The 23,285-nt window shown below is 55.2% G+C and overlaps 1 protein-coding gene across 3 annotated transcripts in view; it reads right to left on the bottom strand.

Annotated features, from left to right (window-relative positions):
- The window catches only part of LOC133358484 (pleckstrin homology-like domain family B member 1), a 53,816-nt gene that overhangs the window by 1,767 nt on the left and 28,764 nt on the right, over nt 1-23,285 (bottom strand). For all 3 annotated transcript variants that reach the window (XM_061576814.1, XM_061576813.1, XM_061576815.1), the window contains exons 5-6: nt 926-1,039; nt 28-143 (exon numbers count right to left, since the gene is read on the bottom strand). In XM_061576814.1, the coding sequence (XP_061432798.1) occupies nt 28-143; nt 926-1,039 (230 nt within the window). The remainder of the gene's footprint in view (nt 1-27; nt 144-925; nt 1,040-23,285) is intronic.

Raw genomic sequence — 23,285 nt, 5'->3', positions numbered from 1 at the left:
ACGTGTTTCATAGAACGGCATCTTCACCTGCAGGTCCTGCTCGATGGAGCAGGCGTTGAGGAGTTTGTCTCGAGCGCCGGCCCGTCCTGCTGGCGCACCGTCCCTGCGCCGGGCGTCGTTGCCGTTCACCGAGCTCATGGCGTCTGCTCACACGCGGCAAAGGTAAAGGTTCCCCCAAAGCCTCAACAGACTGTTGGGGCAAGTGCTGTTGGCTAGCAACAGCTGTGAAGGCCGGCACGGCGCACGAGGGGGGGGTGGGTGGCCAGCGCCACGCCCTGCCCGCCTTTGTCTCCCCCAGTAGCGTCGTTTGCTACAAACCGCACCGGGTACTCATTTGAGGCTGAGTCGACCTAGGGAAGGGCCCAGGACCGGTTTAGATAATCGTCACCGGTGTTGGCCGTGAGCGGGAATCGAACTCGGGTCGCAAGGTTTATAGCACAGCGGGCTAACTGCTACTGCTACACTACCGCTCCCCACTACGCACGCACACACATGCGCGCATGCACACACGCACAGGCACACACACACACACATGCACGAACAGGCACGCACACGCGAACAGGCACGCACACACACGAACAGGCACGCACACGCGCACACGCACGCACACGCGCACACGCACGCACCCACAAACGTGCCCGCACACACACGAACAGGCACCCACAAACGCACGCGCCCGCACACACACATGAACACGTATGTGCATGCACACACAGACATGCACACTCAACACATGGTGATGATGATGAGAATCATAGCAATGACGTGAATGGTATTGACTTTGATGATGTTGTTGACGTTGTCGTTATTGTTGGTGTTGTTGTTGTTGACGTTGGTGTTATTGTTATTATTGTTGTTGGTGTTGTTGTTTGTGTTATTGTTGCTGTTGTTATTGTTAATGCTATTGTTGTTGTTGTTGACGTACGTGACGGGGCGGCGGGCGGGTTCGCCGACGGGGCCAGCATGCTGCGAATTCTCACCGCCTCGTCCGGATGATTGAAACGGAAGAAGTTCCACTGTCCGAGACAAAGCATGCAGCCTGTGTACACACACAGATACACACACAGACACACACACACAGACACACACACACAGACACACACACAGACACAAACACACACAGACACCCACACACGCAGACACACATACAGACACACACACACAGGGGAACAGGAGAAGCAGTTAACACACAACCAAAGACAAAGATCCCCCGTGTAGCCTTAACAGACTGTTGGGGCAAGTGCTGTTAACGAGTAGCAGCACCAATGAAGGCCGGCACTGGCACACGGGGAGGGGGGTGGCCAGTACCGCGCCCGGCCGCCTTTGTCTCCCCAGTGGCGATGTTGCTTACTACACACCGCACCAGGTACCCATTTGAGGCCGAATTGAACCTAGTTTCAAACAAAGACAAAGATCCCCCGTGTAGCCTTAACAGGCTGTTGGGGCAAGTGCCGTTAGTAGCGAGTAGTGGCACCTACAAAGGCCGGGGGGTTGGGTGGCCAGCACCACGCCCGTCTGGCAGTGATGATGGGCCGCATCAACCCCCCACTCCCCACCCCCCCCGCCTCCCGCGATCAGGAGGTGAACTCTTGACCCTTCCGACCGCTGCGATCCACTCGATGGCCCGGCCACACGAACGGCTACACCACGAACGCTGCACTGACTTCACTCTAATCTCGGCGTCTCTCCCTAACCCTCTTCCTCACCCTCTCTCTCTCTTTTTTACAATCAGTGGAAACAAGAAGATGCTCGGTGTAGTCGGCACTTTGCTTCATTCATCATTTCGTATTTTATTTTTAAAATAATAACTTTGCTTTATGTAAACCCCCACCCCTCTCGCTCGCTCTCTCGCTCGCTCTCTCGCTCGCTCTTCTCGCTCACTCTCTCGCTCACTCTCTCGCTCACTCTCTCGCTCACTCTCGTTCTGCACGCAGCCCTTCTCGCAGTCAGGCGGCCTCCGACGGGTAGCTCATAACTGCATGCAGAGCTCCCCGTCATCTGCCACCGTCTCTCTAACCCTCTCCATGACCAACCCTCTCCATGACCAACCCAACTGGGAGTTGAACTCTCGACCTCCCGAGCGCCACGAGCCGCTGGCCGTGCCGCCACCGGCGCCGCGGTGGAGATGAAGCCAACAAAGAGTCGGAGGGAAGGGCCGGGAGACCGAATCAGAATAATCGGAATATGTATTCGTGCTGGCGGTTTCAGTTTCATGTATTAGGTATAGCGCTGTGAGCCATGCGGCTCTTGACTCGGGTGCAACCGCAACAAACAAAAACATGAACAAAGAGACATCTTAAAGTGACTACGCGCAACAGAAACATCCGGAGAAAAAACAGCAAAATCTTCAAGAAAAAAGCACCGTAGCGCTACAAAACTCTTTGTCAGATGTGCGGAAGATGCGGCGCCGCCACCACCACCGCCGTTGCCACCGTCACTGGCGTGCTGTTGTTTGTGGCCGTTGCGTGGCCCGCTGGAGGCCGCCGGTGGCCGCCATGCACGGCCCGGTTTAAATATAAATGAGAACTCCGTTGGCAGCCAGGGCGGGAGTCGGCCGCTCTGGCGGAGTGCAGGAATGCCGGGGCGTGTGCCGTCATGCCGACAACGGGTATATTTATAATACTCCGCCGCCCTTGGACACTGACTTTTAATTTTATTTTCGGACTTTTTTTTATTTTGGCCGCGCGGGTCAACCCCTCCTCCCCTGGAGGTGGTCACGCTCGGTGCTTTGAAGCCATAGCGACGTGAGACCAGATGATGATGATGATGATTCTCCTTGTTCTCCTTCTCCTCCTCCTTCCAAGAATGATGTCTTGAGACTTGGACTGGGGAGGAGACTGGGCCTCAGGATCAGAGTCCTGATTGAGACTCAGGGAGACCGGGTCTCAGGATTGGAGTCCAATTGAGACTCAGGGAGATCGGGTCTCAGGATTGAAGTCCAATTAGACTCAGGGAGACTGGGTCTCAGGGTCAGAGTTCAGGTTGAGCCTCAAAGAGACCAGGTTTCAGGGTCAGAGTCTGCGATGAAGATCGGGTTGGGTTTGGAGTCTGTATCTCGTTTGAGTGCTGAGATGTTAAGTACCTCGCTTGGTATACAGGAGGTCGTCAGTTCGATCCCAACCCTCACGCCTGCTCTATATTTGGAGTTTGCGGTGTCTCTCTCTCTCCCCGTGATTGAGACTCAGGGAGACCGGGTCTTAGGATTGAAGTCCAATTAGACCCAGGTAGACTGGGTCTCAGGGTCAGAGTTTGGGGTGAGACTCGGGGAGACCGGGTCTCAGGATTGGAGTCCAACTGAGACTCAGGGAGACCGGGTCTCAGGATTGGAGTCCAATTGAGACTTAGGGAGACCGGGTCTCAGGGTCAGAATCTGGTTTGAGACTCATGGAGACCGGGTGTCAGGATTGGAGTCTATTTGAGACTTAGGGAGACCGGGTCTCAGGATCAGAGTCTGGGTTGAGTTTCGGAGAGACCGGGTATCAGGATTAGAGTCCAATTGAGACTAAGTGAGACCGGGTCTCAGGGTCAGAGTCTGGTTTGAGACTCATGGAGAACGGGTCTCAGGATTGGAGTCCATTTGAGACTTAGGGAGACCGGGTCTCAGGGTCAGAGTCTGGTTTGAGACTCAGGGAGACCGGGTCTCAGGATTGGAGTCCAATTACCAGGTCTCACGGTTAGAGTCTTGCTTGAGACTCGGGGAGACCAGGTCTCAGGGTCAGAATCCGGGGTGAGAATCAGGGAGACCGGGTCTCATGGTCAGAGTCTGAGTTGAAGACTGGGTTGGGTTTGGAGTCTGTATCTCGTTTGAGTGGCGAGATGTTAACTACCTCGCCTGGTATACAGGAGGTCATCAGTTCGATCCCAACCCTCACACCTGCTCTATATTTGGAGTTTGCGGTGTCTCTCTCCCTCCCCGTGGTCATGTGGATTTTTCTCCGGGTCCTCCGGTTTTTCCTTCCACAGTTAGAACCAACATCACGTGGTTTTTTGGCCGCTACTATAGATGTCCACGTGACGACGACGATGATGATCAAGCCCACTTCATTGGGCTATCATTTGACAGCCAGGTCGCTTCTGGAAAAATAACGAGCTACTGCATAGCTCAGCGTGGGGCCTTACCTGGGCAAAATAGATACAAAAATTTGTTAAAATAGTTTTAGTTTAGAGCGAACGGCGACGTCCATCGACTCAAACCCCCCCCCCACCCAAAGCGGTGCAGGGGTCGAGGTGGCATCATCCGTAGCGCAGGAAGAGGGGCTGGCTCCCAGCGGCAGCAGCGGAGGCAGCAGCAGCAGAGGCAGCGGAAGCAGCAGAGGCAGCGGAAGCAGCAGAGGGAAAGGTCCGTGCGGGGTGGATGGCACGGATGGCATCGCGCGAATTCCGCGACGGGAGACAAAATAGATCGGAACCACGGAGCGAGCGCCCTGCCACTCTCTCCACTGGCACCGCACGCACACACAAAAATAAAGATCCCCCGTATAGCCTAAACAGACTGTTGGGGCAAGTGCTGTTAGCGAGCACCTATGAACGCCGGCAAGGCACACGGCGGGGTGGGTGGCCAGCACCACGCCCGGCCGCCTTTGTCTCTCCAGTGGCGATGTCCACACACTGCACCGGGTACTCATTTGAGGCTGAGTAGACCTAGGGGAGGCCCAGGATCTAACTCGGGTCACCGGGTTTTGTAGCGCAGCGCGCTAACCGCTACAATACCGCTCCCCACAGGCACCGCGACTGCGTGTGTGTGAGTTTGGTGAACTGGTCGGCATGGATACGCGACAGTCGGATATGCGACGTTGCAAACTGCTGTGATAATACTGCTAACGATTGTTATTGTCCGTTTCATAACCGGTTTGAGATTGCGAGGGTTGTGCGTGTTTGTGAAATTGCTCTCAGATCCACGACCCAAAAGAAAATACGCACACACGCACAAAGATAAACAAAGATCCCCCATATAGCCTTAACAGACTGTAGGGGCAAGTGCTGTTAGCGAGCACCTATGAAGGCCGGAACGGTACACGAGGGGGTGGGTGGCCATCACCACGCCCGACCGCCTTTATCTCCCCAGTGGCGATGTTTACACACCGCACCAGGTACTCATTTGAGGCTGAGTCGACCTAGGGGAGGCCCAGGACCGGTTCAGATAATCGTCACTGGTGTTGGCCGTGAGCGGGAATCGAACCCATGTCGCCGGGTTCATAGCGCAGCGCGCTAACCGCTACACCATCGCACGCACACACACGCGCGCTTATAGCAACACATAAACACAGCAATCTATATAAACACACGTGCACATACACACACACAAAGATCAGCACCTATGAAGGCCGGCACGGCACACAATGGGGTGGGTGGCCAGCACCACGCCCGGCCGCCTTTGTCTCCCCGGTGGCGATGTTTACTACACACCGCACCGGGTACTCATTTGAGGCTGAGTCGACCTAGGCAAGACCCATCAGGACCGGTTGAGATCATCGGCACCGGTTGTTGGCGGTGACCGTGAGCGGGGATTGAACCCTGGGCCGCCGGGTTTGCAGCGCCGCGCCGCCCTAACCGCTGCACCACCACTCCCCACTGAATATAAACGCGCACATACACACACACGGATACCCCGTGTAGCCTTGAACAGACTGTTGGGGCAAGGGCGAAGTGGAGTAGAATTTGACAATAACTATTAAATTCACACGGAAACTATATAAAAAAACTATAAAAACTAAACTATTTTTTGTTACTTGACCAGGTGCAAGGCCCCACTGAGATAGTGTGTAGCTCAGAAGCGACGTGGCCATCACAAATGACAGCTCAACGAAGAGGCGGCTTCTCATCATCATCATCATCACGTGGACATTTATAGCCGCCACATACTCCAAACGCGTGATTCTAAAGGTGGAGGGAAAAACCAAAAGACCCGGGGGAAAATCCACGCGACCATGGAGAGAGAGAGACACACAAACTCCAAATATACAGCGGCAGGCGTCAGGGTCGGGATCGAATACACGACCTCCTGTATACCAGGCGAGGTAGTTAACATCTCCTAGCCACCGTGATGATGATGAGAGAGACACACAAACTCCAAATGTACAGCAGGCGCCAGGGTTGGGATCGAACCCACAACCCTCCTGTATACATGGCGAGGTAGTTAACATCTCCGAGCCACCGTGATGATGATGAGAGAGAGACGCAAACTCCAAATATACAGCAGCAGGCATCAGGGTCGGGATCGAACCCACGACCTCCTGCATACCAGGCGAGGTAGTTAACATCTCCTAGCCACCGTGATGATGATGATGAGAGAGAGACACGCAAACTCCAAATATACAGCAGCAGGCATCAGGGTCGGGATCGAACCCACGACCTCCTGCATACCAGGCGAGGTAGTTAACATCTCCTAGCCACCGTGATGATGATGATGAGAGAGACACCGCAAACTCCAAATATACAGCAGCAGGCATCAGGGTCGGGATCGAACCCACGACCTCCTGCATACCAGGCGAGGTAGTTAACATCTCTCCACAGAGTGACACACGGACACAGAGTGACACACACAGAGTGACACACACAGAGTGACACACAGAGTGACACACAGGCACACAGACACACAGAGTGACACACAGACACACAGAGTGACACACAAAGTGACCCACAGAGTGACACACGGACACACAGAGTGACACACACAGAGTGACACACAGAGTGACACACACAGAGTGACACAGAAAGTGACCCACAGAGTGACACACGGACACACAGAGTGACACACACAAGAGTGACACACAGAGTGACACACACAGAGTGACCCACAGAGAGACACACAGAGTGACACACACGGAGTGACCCACAGAGTGACACACACAGTGACACACACGGAAACACACAGTGACACACAGAGTAACACACACACAGTGACCCACAGAGTGATACACAGACACACAGAGTGACCCACAGAGTGACACACACACAGAGTGACCCACAGAGGGACACACAGAGTGACACACACAGAGTGACACACAGAGTGACACACACAGAGTGACACACACGGAGTGACCCACAGAGTGACACACACAGACAAACAGAGTGACCCACAGAGGGACACACAGTGACACACACAGAGTAACACACAGAGTGACACACACAGAGTGACACACACAGAGTGACGCACGCACCCTCACACTCGCTGTCTGGAGTTCCCCTGCGCTGCTGCTGCTGCTGAGTAACGCCGGCAAAGGTGACAGAGAGATGCTAATTGAAGAGAGGGATTATAATTAAACACCCGCAGGGCGTTATGGGTACCTGGGTTGCTCCCACAGCGAACTAAATATAAATGCACCAACAGCAAAGACAAAGATCCCCCATATAGCCTTAACAGACTTCAGGGGCAAGTGCTGTTAGCGAGCACCTATGAAGGCCGGAACGGTACACGAGGGGGTGGGTGGCCAGCACCACGCCCGGCCGCCTTTGTCTCCCCAGTGGCGATGTTTACTACACACCGCACCAGGTACTCATTTGAGGCTGAGTCGACCTCGGGGAGGCCCAGGACCGCTTCAGATGATCGTCACCGGTGTTGGCCCATGAGCGGGAATCGAACTCGGGTTGCCGGGTTCATAGCGCAGCGTAGCGCTAACCACTACACTGCTGCTCCTCATACATACCCACACACACACGCATATCCACACAACAACAACCGTCATTCGCCAATAAGTGGCGGTGACGTCACCACGACGCTTGTGCCAGGCCACGTGCACCTTGAGGCCACGTGAAGTTTCGAACGCCCGCTGGCAAGAGGTGACGGGGTAGACCCAGGTGCCACAGGTCGACTGACCGAGATGACTGAGATGACTGACTGATGCACCACCTGTGCCCCCTACTATGCCAACTTGCTGTGCTTTAGCCACCCGGCGCTCCGCTCGTTTTGTGAGCGTCGCTCCTCCGCCCTCCGTTGTTGCTGGAGGGCGACTGCCTCCAACTGCCCAGTAGCGTCCTTCACGAGCCTCCTCCACAGAGGCCGATCTTGACAACCGCTGGTACCAGTCATCGGCAAGTGCACTCAGCTCCACGTCCTCCTGTACCACATCACTCCATCTCTTCTCGAGCCCGTGCCGTGCCCGTTTAGCCCCCTCGATCCGGCTGAACAAAAAGCTGTTTAGGCATGCGGTGGCTGGGCATGCGGGCCACATGACCCAGCCAATGCAGCCTTGCCTGCCGGAGGAGCTCACCGATGGGACTTTGCCCAGATCTTTCAAGGATTTGTGAGCTACTCACACAATCCAGCCTGGTTAAACCCAGGATGGATCGTAGGCAGGCAAGCCTAAATGTTTCCAACACACATACACCCACACACACACACCCACACACACACACATATCCACACACACACACACATATCCACACATACACACATATCCACAAACACAAACATACCCACACACACACACCCACACACACACATATCCACACACATATCCACACACAGACACATATACACACACATATCCACACACACACCCACACACACACATATCCACACACAGACACAGACTCGCACACTCAACCCTCTCGCTATTCATCTGCAGGACACCGACGCAGCTGAGCGCCTCTCCCGCCCCCCCCATCCGCTCATTCAGGAGCAGCACCGCCGCACAAAGGGGCGGGCGAGGAGGGCTCGTAAATTGGATCAAGGAACACTGCGCTTCATTCATCCATTCATTCATCCATTCATTCGTTCATTCGCCCGTCCACTCATTCCCCCCACCGTGTTAAGCGCCGCCTGTGTATTTACCGCTTGCGATTGATTTGCGTCCGCCGGGAAGAGACCCGGTAGAGGCAGCGGCAGCGGCGGTGCCATCTGTTGCCATCCGCGCCGACAGATGGACGGGAAAGTTTTGCTCTCTGTACGGACGCTGCCGCTCACTGGGCTCAAGGCGCGGGGGAGGCGGGAGAGGGGGGACCCCCTCTGCAATTGCCTACTCGGGGGTTAGGTAGGTGGGGGGGTGGGTAGGTGGGTGGGGGGGGTGGGTAGGTGGGTGGGTGGGTAGGTGGGTGGGTAGATGGGTGGGTAGATGGGTAGGTGGGTGGGTAGGTGGGTGGGTTGGTAGGTGGGTGGGTGGATTGGTGGGTAGGTGGGTGGGTGGATTGGTGGGTGGGTGGATTGGTGGGTGGGTGGATTTGTGGGTAGGTGGGTGGGTGGGTAGGTGGGTGGGTGGGTTGGTGGGTGGGTTGGTGGGTGGGTGGGTGGGTGGGTGGGTGGGTAGATGGGTAGGTGGGTAGATGGGTTGGTGGATAGGTGGGTGGTGGGTGGGTAGGTGGGTAGATGGGTGGGTGGGTAGGTGGGTAGATGGGTGGGTGAGTAGGTGGGTGGGTAGGTGAGTGGATGCCGGGAGGGTATTTTATCCCTAGCATTTCGCGCGGGGCCAGTGCATTCTGGGAAAAGGGTGCCACGAACTGCAGCACTTGCCCCGACGGTCTCTTAAGGCTACACGGGGCATCGTTGTCTTTGTGCCATGCCAGCCACGATACTTCTCAGCACAAACAACAGAGTGTGGTCGTGGTGGTGGTGGTCTCTGTGGCTATAATGGGAGGAGGGAGGCTGCGTTAAGATCTTGACAGCTAAACTTAGCTTGGTTTGTAACCACGGGGTCCTGTTACTGCGCATACGCATGCAGTCTCACTCACAGTCACTCACTATATACAGAGCACTCACACACACACTCACTCACACACTCACACTCGCTCACACACTCACACTCACTATATACAGAGCACTCACACACTCACTATATACAGAGCACTCACACACTCACTCACACACTCACACTCGCTCACATACTAATTCAGTCTCACACACTCACTCACACTCACTCCCACTCTCTACAGAACAGAGAGAGAGAGCATACAAACTCCACTCACTCACTATCACTCACTATCACTCACTGTTGGGGCAAGTGCTGTTAGCGAGCACCTAGTAAGGTCGCCACGGTACACGAGGGGGTGGGTGGCCACACACCACGCCCGACCGCCTTTGTCTCCCCAGTGGCGATGTTGACACACCGCACCAGGTACTCATTTGAGGCTGAGTCGACCTAGGGGAGGCCCGTGGTGTTGGTGGTCGTGAGCAGGAATCGAACTCGGGTTGCCGGGTTCATAGCGTAGTGCGCTAACCGCTACACCACCGCTCCCCACACACACACACACGTGAACACAATGACACGCACGCACACGTAACATACAACACACGTCACGAACACAACTCTCCTTTTGAGCCACAGAGTGTAAGGTGTGCTGTTAGCGAGCACCTATTAAGGCTGCTCTCGAACGCTGGCTATAACTAAACTCTCTATTTCATCAGGTGTAAGGTCCATTGAGCTGTGAAACTCATTTTCTGAAGCAACCTGTGGCTATCACAAATGACAGCTCAACGAAGTGGCTTATCATCATCATCATCACGTGGAAATTGATAGCAGCCAAATCCTGTGACGTTGATTCTAAATGTAGATGGGTAAAACCGGAAGACCCGGAGAAAAATCCACGCGACCACGGGCAGAACACGCAAACTCCAAATATGCAGCAGCAGGCGTCAGGGTCGGGATCGAACCCACGACCTCCTGTAGACCAGGCGAGGTAGTTAACTTCTCCTAGTCACCGTGATGATGATGATGAGAGAGACACGCAAACTCGAAATGTACAGAAGGCGTCAGGGTCGGGATCGAACCCACAACCTCCTGCAGACCAGGCGACGTAGTTAACATATCCTAGCCACCGTGATTATGATGAGAGAGAGACACGCAAACTCCAAATATACAGCAGGTGTCAGGGTCGGGATCGAACCCACGGCCTTCTGCAGACCAGGCGAGGTAGTTAACATCTCCTAGCCACCGTGATGATGATGATGAGAGAGAGAGAGACGCAAACTCCAAATATACAGCAGGTGTCAGGGTCTGGATCGAACCCACGACCACCTGTATACCATGCGAGGTAGTTAACATCTCCATGCCACCGTCATGATGATGAGAGAGAGACGCAAACTCCAAATATACAGCAGGCGTCATAGTCGGGATCGAACCCACGACCTCCTGTATACCAGGCGAGGTAGTTAACATCTCCTAGCCACCGTGATAATGATCAGAGAGAGAGAGACACCATGACAATGGAGGAGACGTATTTTAGGACTGAGTCGACCTAGGGGAGGCTCCAAGCCAGGGTCAGATTCCAACTGGGATCTGCGATCTGGATGATCACGGCAAGGAATTCAAGCAGCCCACGCACACAACAACAACAACAGCAGGTGCCATTCACCACTAAGTGTCAGTGACATCATCACGGCAATTGTGCCAGGCTGGGTGCATCGTTGAGGCCACGTAAAGTGCCAAAGGTTTAAAAAAGGGCATCTCGCGCCCGTGCGCGTGTGGAGTGAACCCCCAGACTAACAACAATAACAACAATAAGAACCTCCGTTTGATCCCCATTGCGCCGCTACCAAACGCCCGCGTTTGCCGGCACGCCAAAAAAAATCTATCGAATCGGAGCGAGAGGCCTCCGATGCCAAACCAAAAAAACCACAGAGGTGGGCAAATGACCGCACTGCCCAGGTATGGCAACTCCCTCCTCCTGCTGCACCATCAAACCTCTCCTCCAACTCCGCACCGTCACTCGCGGCGAGCTGAGAGGATTTCGTGTTCACTGGCGGAGGAGCGTGTCCAGGCAGGTGCTCGCTGGGGCTGTTCCACGTACCTGGCCCATCCACTCACCTACCCACCGACCTAACCATACAGGCATCTACTGTCCTATTAATTTACTTACTCACCTGCTCATGCACTCACCTACCCACTCATCTACCCACCTTCCTAAACATACATACACCTACTGTCCTATTAATTTACTTACTCACCTACCCACTCACCTACCCACCGACCTAACCATACATATACCTACTGTCCTATTCATTTACTTACTCACCTGCCCATCCACTCACTCACTTACCCACTCACCTACCCACTCACCTACCCACTCACCTACCCACTCACCTACCCACTCACCCACCCACTCACCTACCCACTCACCTACCCACCGACCTAACCATACAGACATCTACTGTCCTATTAATTTACTTATTCACCTGCCCATCGGCTCACCTACCCACTCACCTACCAACCGACCTAACCATACGTATACCTACTGTCCTATTCATTTATTTACTCACCTGCCTACCCACTCACCTACCTACCTACCTAACCATACATCTACCTACCAATCTACTATTAATTAACTTACACACCTGCCCATCCACTCACCTACCCATCTACCCACTCTCCTCTGCACCTACCCATCCACTTAGCTCCTCACTCACCTACTCACCCATGCATGCATACACTGTACCTACCTACCCACCTACCCACACATCTACCTAATCGCCTATGAAGCTACCCACTTTGCGTGTACGTTGAACTTCTTTTGCACCGTACGTAGCCAACCGTGCTAATCGGAGATGCGGGGGAAAGACAACAAACTAAACACGAAAATCGGTGCCAAAGAAATGAGTTTTCAATCACTTACATACCCATCCACTCCCCTACCTTATCACAGTTCCTATGATCACTGTTACGTTGTTTTTATCGCTTTATTTTGGTGATTTCGAAAACGTTTTGGTCTAGCCATATTTTATTTGTTGTAGTACAGAGTTAGACTGGTAACTTCAATCTAAATTGTCTTATGGTTGTTATTGTTTGACTTGCATCTCACTGGGATTTTTGCACACAGCGTTGATATGCGGTGCTTTTTCTGGAAGACTTTGCTGTTTTTTTTCCTGGATTTTTCTGAAGATGTTTTCTTGTTCATGTTTTTGTTTGTTGCGGTTGCACCCAACTCAACAGCCGCATGGCTCACAGGGCTATACCTAATAAATGAAACTGAACTGAACATAACCATGCACGCACCGACTCTATTACAATTTTTTTTACCAACTCTATTGTTGTACTTAAATACCTACCCATCTACGCATCTCAACCATACACCTACCCACCCCTGACCTATGCAAACGATGCCCTTAGTGGCACGCTCTAGGTTCAGCAGCAAATTCTCCATCTCGTTCTCAACATAACTACCAGACCATCAGCGCACATCGCATGGAGTCTGTATAGATCCGCCTGCCGTTGTTATTCTGTATCAGAGGGGTATTCCTCTGATTCTCCAGTCATGGAAAGCTTCTTGAACTACGTGGTTCAAAGAAATGTCCAGTAGTGTAGTGGCCCAGAGGACATGCAGTCGCACCCCAAAGTACGACAGGTGCCATGGGTTGACTGACTGAGACGACCGAGATGACTGGCTGATGCACCACCTGTGCCCCCTACTGTGCCAACTTGCTGGGCTTTAGTCACCCGGCGCTCCATTCGTTGCTGTGAGCGTCGTTCCTCCACCCTCCGTTGTTGCTGGAGGACGACTGCCTCCAACTGCCCAGTAGCAGCGTCCTTCACGAACCTCCTCCTTCACAGAGGCCGATCTTGACACCGCTGGTGCCAGTCATCGGCAAGTCCACTCAGCTCCACGTCCTCCTGCACCACATCACTCCATCTCTTCTCTAGCCCGTTTAGCCCCCCTCTATCCAGCCAAAGAGAAGCTGTTTAGGCATGCGGTGGCTGGGCATGCGGGCTACATGACACAGCCAACGCAGCCTTGCCTGCCGGAGGAGCTCACCGATGGGACTGTGTCCATATCATTGTAGGATTTGTGAGCTCCTCACACAATCCAGCCTGGTTAAACCCAGGATGGATCGTAGGCAGGCCAGCCTAAATGTTTCTAACCGGCGAAGATGCTCCATTAGGGGGGGGGGGGTCCACGTTTCGCAAGCGTAGAGAAGCTGACGACATGACCGTGGCCGAGAAGACCAGAAGTTTTGTGCGGAGCGACAGACCAGGTAGCTTCCACACAGCAGCATTACGCAGCCGATGAAAAGATAATGCCGCTCGACTGATTCGGAGTTGAGACCTCGGCCGTAAAACCGGAGCCGGTCATGAGCGCACTGACCCAGGTATGGGGAAACTCTCCACTATCTCCACAACCTCCCCATCACGCCGGATGGATCGTTTGAGGCAGGCCAGCCTACATGCTTCAAACCGGCACAGATGTTCCTTCACAGAGGGCTGTTACACATCTCACACGCGCTTGACAATACACCATCGCACGCGGTACACACTCATAACCAGACGGTACGTACCAACACGTTCGATATCAGTTGCACACACTCCAACACACTTAGAAGGAACACTTAAAAGACACGCATGAGCGAGTGTGTGTGTGCGTGTGTCTGCGCGGAGCGGTGGCGCAGCGGTTAGCGCGCTGCGCTGACCGACCCAGCAGCAACTTGAGCTCACACACGTGACACTCACACACATGACACACACGGAGATATCGATAACAATAAACATCACCGTGACGCACACGCTGAGAGTACAGCGTGTGAATGCATGTGTATATAATATAATACAAAGACAAAGATCCCCCGTATAGCCTTAACAAACTGTTGGGGCAAGTGCTGCTAGCCAGTAGCATGAACGCCTGCACAGTCCACAGCATTCGCACGCACACACACAGTGCGCTAACCGCGGCGCCACCGCTCCCCACATACAGCAGAAAGACAAAAAGCTACACACAAACACTAACACATACTCCCAGACACGCCACACACTCACACACACCACACACACACTCACACACACTCACACACACCACACACACCACACACTCACTCACACATACAAACATACACACTCACACACACTCACACACACCACACACTCACACATACACACACACACACTCACACACACCACACACTCACTCACACATACATACACACTTACACTAACACAACCACACCAGCACATACACACTCACACACATCACACACACTCCCAAACATTACACACACTTAAACACATTACACACACTCACACAGACACGACCACACACACACTCACACACATACACTCACACACTCACACACCACACACACACTCACACACACCACACACACTCACGCACATCACACACACCACACTCACACACATCACACACATCACACACACCACACACCCTCACACACAGACACCACCACACGCTACTCTCACTCACCAAGTCGCTTTCTTAGCACTTGCAGAGTCGGTGCACAGTTTGAGACAAAACCACACACACACACTACACACTCACTACACACACACACTACACACACTCACTACACACACACACTTCATACACACACTCCTCACACACACACTACACACACGACACACATGGTACATACACATACACACACACACCACACTACACACACACTATACACCCTACACACACACACTACACACACCACACACACACACTACACACACACAGACACTATACACACCACACACACCACACACACACTACACACACACACCCCACACACACTTCATACACACTACACACACTACACACACACACTACACACACACACTACACACTCACCCGGTACATACACACTACATACACACACTACATACACACACACACTACACACACACACTACATACACATGGTAAATACACACACTACAGACACTACACACACTACATACACACACCACACTACACACACACACACTACACACACACTACACACACACAGACACTACACACACTACACACACACTACATACACACACCACACTACACACACACTACACACACGACACACATGGTACATACACACACTACACACACACAGACTCACACTACACACACACACTTCATACACACTACACACACTACACACACACACCACACACACTACACACACTCCTCACACACACACTACACACACTACACACACTCCTCACACACACACTACACACACACTCACACGGTACGTACAGAGAATCCTGCCGCGTGGTTTCGTCCAGACGAACGTCGCTCGGACGTTCAGGGGCCTTTCAGCCGCGACCCGCGGGGTGGAAGATCAAACCTCGCCAGATCTCCACTCACCACTCACCACCCACCACTCACCACCCACCACTCACCACCCACCACTCACCCCTCACCACTCACCACCCACCACTCACCCCTCACCCCTCTCTACTCACACCCTCACCACTCTCTCGCTGACAGACACTGCCCTCAGCCTCCCTCACTCAGCATCCCCCTCATCACTCCTCCTCCTGCTGCTGCCTGCCGCTCTCCCTCCCCACCACTCCTCACGCGCCCCCCCACTCACCCCCACCACTCTTTCTCCCCCCACGCACCTCCCCCCACCACTCTCCCCCCCCCACTCACTCCTCACCCCCCCCCCCCACTCCTCAGCCCCCCCCACTCACTCCTCACCCCCCCCCGACTCCTCACCCCCCCCACTCACTCCTCACCCCCCCCCCCTCACTCCTCACCCCCCCCACTCACTCCTCACTCCCCCCCCTCACTCCTCACCCCCCCCCTCACTCCTCACCCCCCCCCACTCACTCCTCACCCCCCCCCCTCACTCCTCACCCCCCCCCCCCCACTCACTCCTCACCCCCCCCACTCACTCCTCACCCCCCCCCACTCACTCCTCACCCCCCCCCACTCACTCCTCACACCCCCCCACTCACCACCCCCCCGACTCCTCACCCCCCCCTCACTCCTCACCCCCCCCTTACTCCTCACCCCCCCCCCACTCACTCACCCCCCCCCCCACTCACTCCTCACCCCCCCCACTCACTCCTCACCCCCCCCACTCACTCCTCACCCCCCCCTTACTCCTCACCCCCCCCCCCCCCCACTCACTCACCCCCCCCACTCACTCCTCACACCCCCCCCCAATCACTACCCCCCCCCCCCCCACTTACTGGGGCTGAGTGTGTGGGTGAGTGTGTGTGGGTTGGTGAGTGTGTGTGTGTGTGGGTGAGTGTGTGTGTGGGTTGGTGAGTGTGTGAGTGTGTGGGTTGGTGATTTTGTGGTTGATTCAGCCTCAACATGAGTAGCTGGTGCAATGTGTAAAACATCGCCACTCGGGAGTCAAAGGCCGCTGGGCGTGGTGCTGGCCACCCACCCCCTCGTGTGCCGTTCCGGCCTTCAAAGGTGCTCGCTCACAACACTTGCCCCTACAGCCTGTTAAGGATACACGGGGGATCTTTGTCTTTGTGAGTGTGTGCATGAGTTGGTGAGGGTGTGAGAGTGGAGGGTGAATGTGAGGGTGAGTGAATGGGTGAGTGATTGAAATGGTTGCGTGAATGGGTGAGCTATTACGTCGTTGTAGTAAACATTGTGAGTGAATGGGTGGGTTGGCAAGAGAGTGAATGGATAAGTGAATGAGTAAAAGTGTAATGCGGTTGTAAACGGCCCTTCTGAGGTGCCGTCAGGGGGGGAGGAGTTAGGTCACGTGGGGGGAGAGGGGTTGAGTATAGAAGGAGGGGAACCGGAAGAGCAGGGGGAGTGACGGGGAACCAGGAACAGAGGAAGGCCACGAAGGGCGAAGCGGGGTGTGGCGAGATCGCCACGAACACGGGGGGAGCGAGGATCGGCACCGTTGGCCAGCGGTGACCGACCCGAAGCAGCGAGGAGGCTGCAGTCAGCAGCGGGGCTGCACAGAGAGAGTGGGCAGCGGGTCTGCATACAGTGACAGCCAGAGGGTCTGCACATAGGGGTAGCAGCAAGTCTGCAGGGAGGAGGTTACAGTAGATGAAGCAGAGAGTCAGAGGGGTGAGGAAGCTATAATAGCAGTGAATAGCCGGGGGCTACAAATACAGGAGTTATAACAGAGTGCCGTGTGGGTAAAGACGTGAACCTGAATAAAGACACGAAGACAGAAAGAAGTGTTCGAGTCCTTTTATTACACTGGAGTCAGAAGTGAAACGGCATGGCGAAACAACTGAGGAAGAAGAATATCCCATCTCCGGCGTCGGCTTCATCATCGGACGACGACGATCTTCCTCCTGAGGTCGGCTTCACTTCGGCGGAGGGAGAGATCCGTGAGGGCCCGGGTGTGGAGGAGGTTGCCGCTGCGCCCGACCCATCTGCGTTGAAGGACGAAGATTTAAGATGGACCCGGATGGCGGAGCAACTGGCGACCCTAAAAACCGTCATCACGGAGTTGTGTGACCTTGTCACGCCAAGGGCGGCGTTGGAAGGTGATGGTGGTGATCGGCAGGAGCCCGGGTCGTCTTCGATGGCGCCGCCATCGACCACGCGGCGTGAAGACGCCATCTTGGGCGTGGCGCACCACGGAAGGCGGGAAGCCGCCATCTTGGGGCCGCCACGAAGATCGTCCGCCATCTTGGCGACACCGCGTTGCGACGCCTTGCTGAACTTGCCGCCGGAAGAGTCGGTGACGGACGGAAGCAGGCCAAGGAGCCGCAGTCGTCACCTTACAACTGTTAAGGAGTTCTCCATCGGGGGCGATTGGAGTGCGTTCGCTTGTCGATTTTTGGCGGCGGTACGAACGGCAAGGTGGACGGACGCCGAGGCGCTGGAGGTGCTTCCGACTCTCCTTGACGATGAGTCTGTTCGTTTTTTTTCGCTCTATAAAAGCTGCGAAGAAGAAAACATTGCGTGGAGTGTTCGACGAAATGGCGGACGCGTACGAGCCACCGGATGACGCCCATCGCCGCTTCGTTGCAGCGGCAACGCGCACCGGAGGAGTCGCCTGTAGCGTACAGGGGCGCCGTGCTGGAACTCGCGATGGCCGCTTACCCGGAGACGGAGCCTGACCTGCTGGAACCTCTCATCTTGGGGAAGATGTTGGAGTTATCCCGGGATCTGGGCATTCCTATGCCGGCTTGCGGTCACGAGAAACTCACGTCCCGGACCGCGGCTAAGTGTTTGGACGCCCAGTTCAATCTCCGCCGCTGGAAACAAGTCACGGCGTGGACGGGCGGTCCTGTCGTCGATGGGGGGGCCGTAGGGTGGGACCCTACAAAGGCCGTGTACGTGCCGGATGCGACCGGCCCAAAGGAGCTGTCGGCCGCCTCCACTCCGTGGCCGGCTCGAAGCGAGCCGGGGCCGCGGGCTCCGCCGCCGGCGCGGCCACGTCGGGACGGGGTGCCTGCTGCGCGCCGACCCGACGTCGACTGTTTCCGCTGCGGCCGTCGGGGCCACTATGCCAGGGACTGCTGGGCCCGGGTTCCGGGGCCGCCCCAGCAGGAGGCCTCGATCGCGGACGTCCCAAAGAAGACCCTCCGGCACAGGCAAGTCGGTGCGCACCAGACACCCGGCAAGGCCTGACACCTCACTCATCGCCGTTGTTGTGCGACGCGGATGTTCTAAAATATGGGAGGCCAGTATCTGCGCCTTGTCGCTCGATAACGCAGTGGCGTAAGTTGGCTCGGCGGGTTGTCGCGGCCGCTACAGGTTCGTCCACTGTACCGGGGTCGATCCAAGGGGTGGACGTGCGTATTTTGGTGGATTCCGGGGCGTCCGCGACCATTATTTCGGATGTCATATTCCATCTTTTGAACATCCCACCGGGGGGCCGTGAGGCCGGCTTACGCTTCCTGCATCGCTGCGAACGGGGGTAGTATGGGCATCGTGGGACAGGTGGACGCTAATATTTCTATCGGGGGGGTCTCGGCCTCGGGCGTTGTGTTAATTTCGAGGTCCCTGGCGGTTCCTTGCTTGTTGGGCACGGATTTTTTGGCTAAGATGCCCATTTTAATTAGAATCAATGAAAATTGCATTGAACTGCCAGGGGGCCGCAAATTGGCGTTTTTACAGTCCACCTGGGGGCGACCGGCTCCGGTTGCCCAGGTGCAGGCGTTATCGGAAGTTTCAGTTGATATTCCACCTGGCTCGCAGATGCTCATTCCCCTACGATACCGGAAGCCGGTTCCGGGTCGGCAGAGTGCTTGTGGAATTTTGCTGTCGCCGTCCGCCGCTGTTACGGGCGGATTGGCACTGGTGGGGGCGCAAACCATTGTCCGTCCGGATCAGCGCCCGTTTTTGCAGGTGTTAAATGCGACTTCTGAAAGCGTGTGTGTGCCGGCTGGTACCGTTGTGGCACACGCCACTACGGCGTTTACGGCTCAGAGTGACATTCCGGACGGGGGGCTGGTGGGTGGTGTTTCACACGACGGAGGGGTGGACGATCGTTGGATCGCCGAATTATGTGCGGAAAATTCGGCCCTTTCCGCTGAGCAGCGTTGTGCGATTCATAAATTATTAGCGAGCTATTCCGATGTGTTTAGCTCGGACGATTTGGACTTGGGACGCACCTCGCTGCTCTCTCATCACATCGAAACGGGGGACGCGGCCCCTATCCGCTTGAACTCGCGTCGGATGAGTCCGGCTGAGCGTGAGCACGTTCGAGGGGCAGTGGAAGACATGTTGAAAGCGGATATTATATCTCCGTCTAATAGCCCGTGGGGTGCGCCTGTCGTGTTGGTTAAAAAGAAAGATGGTAAATTACGATTTTGTGTGGATTTTCGGAAGTTAAATAAAGTGTCGGTGGCAGATGCGTATCCCCTGCCGCGTATGGACGATTCTCTCGACGCCTTGTCAGGGCTAAGTTTTTTTCAACGCTAGATCTCTCTTCGGGCTTCTGGCAGCTTCCCCTTGACGAGCCCTCGCGGGAAAAGACAGCGTTCCGTACGCCGCAGGGGTTGTTCCAATTTAACTGTCTGCCGATGGGGTTGAATGCAGCCCCTGCCACCTTTCAGAGATTGATGGAGTTGGTATTGACGGGGTTGCAGTGGGAGACATGTCTCATTTATTTAGATGATATTATTGTCTTCAGCCGCACATTTGATGAGCATTTATTGCGGTTGGAGGCCGTTTTTGCCAGAATGCGTTCTGCTAATTTGAAATTCAAGCCTAAGAAATGTCATCTACTGCAACGTTCCGTTCGATACTTGGGACATATTGTTAGTGCGGACGGGGTGGCCACGGATCCAGAGAAAACTGCGTGTGTCCGGGATTGGGCAACCCCCGCCACGGTGGGTGATGTGCGTCGGTTTTTGGGGTTCGCCTCATATTACCGGAGGTTTGTTCCGAATTTCGCTACTATCGCCAGGCCTTTGCATCTCCTTACTGGGAAGGGGCACAAATTTGTGTGGGGACCGCCGGAGGAGGCGGCGTTTCGGAGCCTGCGCGACCTACTGGCTACTGCGCCGACGTTGGATTATCCGGATTTTGAACATCCCTTCATTCTGGATACTGATGCGAGTGACACCGGGATTGGGGCGGTGTTGTCCCAGTCAAAAGGTGGTGTTGAGCGTGTGGTGGCGTACGGGAGTCGGGTTTGTCTCCCGCGGAAACTCGTTACTGCGTCACTCGCAGGAACTTTTGGCTATTGTGTATTTTCTCCGCCAATTTCGACCGTATCTGTACGGTCGGTCGTTTATTGTCCGAACGGACCATGCGGCCTTGCAGTACGCTCTTAAGATGGACCAGCCATCCGGACAATTGGCGAGATGGCTGGACACGTTGCAAGAATTCTCCTTCCAAATTCACCATCGGAAGGGTGTGCGTCACGCTAACGCGGACGCACTGTCCAGGTTGCCGCAACAATCCCCTTGTGCGTGTGCGTCGGGGACGCATAGGTGTGGACCGGCTCAGCCCCCCCCTCAGCCTGTCGCGCGGGCAGTGGATGTTCTCGAACCTCCGCTTACACCGGGACCGGTTGAAGGGGGACCGGCTGACGGGATTTTGCGTCTTCCAAGGTCTGTGTGGATTCGGGAGCAAATGTTGGACGATTCTTTGGTGTCGTTACGGAAACGAACGGAGAAGGCGGGTAAGGAAGTCGGTGCGGGTGGTAATTCGGAAACTGCTCTCCGAGATGGGTTACTGATGTGGAGGGAAGGGATACAGGAACACTGGCGTCTCGTTGTGCCTGCGTCATTGCGCTATGAGTTGATTAGATCTTTGCACTGTGACACACTTTTACACCTGGGGGTGCAGAAAACCCTATTGACGCTGCAACGAGACTATTATTGGCACGGCATGACGACGGATGTCGTCGGTCACGTTCGCGCGTGTCCCGATTGTGCCCGCCGTAAGCCGCCTAAACATCCATATGTTCCGCCGATACAATCGATTAAAGTATCTCGGGTTAATGAGTTGGTGGCGTTAGATATTTTGGGACCCTTTCCCGCCATCAGCTAAAGGAAATAAGTATTTACTGGTGGGGGTGGAGTACCTCTCTCGCTGGCCGATGGCCTGGCCCTTGCCTGACCAGTCAGCGGCGTCTATCACGGACGCCTTTCTATTTGGGTATGTAATGGACAAAGGGGCTCCGGAGAGGCTCCTTACGGATCAGGGACGTAACTTTTCGTCTAAATTGTTGGGGGAGGTGTGTGCGGCTCTTGGAACTAAAAAGATACGGACGTCCCCCTACCACCCGCAAACGGATGGTATGGTGGAACGGTTGAATCGGACTCTGTCCGCCATGCTGTGCCATACAGTCGGGGAAAACCAATCTGATTGGGATTTGCATATCCCTGGGGTGCTTTCGGCGTATCGCATGACGCCGCACGCGGCTACTGGATACTCGCCGTTTTTCCTTATGTACGGCCGTGAGAACGTGCCGCCGATTCATGACCAGTTGGGAACCGGTGCGAGGGGGCCTGTTAAGCCTCTTCCTGAGTATATTAAGGACAACGTTCGGCGTGTCGCTGAGGCGAGGGAAAATGCCCGCATGGCTACTGCCAAGGCTCAGGCCAGGAATGAGCGGTGTGCCCGACGTTCAAAGGGGGAGTGTCCCTGGAAAAAGGGGGACCTGGCCTGGCTTCATTGCCCACAGGTGCGGCCAGGTACATCTCCTAAATTACATCGACCTTGGCAGGGTCCGGTCCGCCTCATTGAGGTTCCCAACCCACAGTCGGCGCGTGTTCAGGTTGGTGCACGGCGTTGGTTCGTGCACACGTCCCGGTTGAAGCCATACATTGCCCCACGGCCGGATGCGTCATCTCCCCAAGTTGCCTTGCCGGGGTCTGTTGCTGCCGACTCGCCCTTGCCTGTGTCTGCTGACCTTGCGAGAGCGCCTGTCGTACCCTTCACAGACAAGCCGGCCGTGACAGCGCAGGGAGGAGGACCTTCCGCTTGTGGGACGCCGACCGGAGCCGCAGAACCCACGGGACCTGCAGCTCTTCCTATCCCTCCGCGGACGCGAGTACGGGATGTTTCTGGACGCGAGCGGGACAGTGGCGGGCCTCCAATGGCGACGGAAGAACTTGCGCCCGTCGCCCCTAAAACCCTTCCACGTTCCCGCTCGGCGGGTGGGCCGCCGACCGTCCGGGACGGCCCGGCTACCCGTACTCGCTCGAAATCCCTCACGTTTCGTTAGATTGTGTTGTGTTGTGTTAT

This window comes from Lethenteron reissneri, chromosome 62 (genome assembly GCF_015708825.2).
Source record: "Lethenteron reissneri isolate LAM-NWPU_2019-01 chromosome 62, ASM1570882v1, whole genome shotgun sequence".
NCBI classification, from domain to species: Eukaryota; Metazoa; Chordata; class Hyperoartia; order Petromyzontiformes; family Petromyzontidae; genus Lethenteron; species Lethenteron reissneri.
This window is presented reverse-complemented; position numbering and strand designations above follow the sequence as displayed.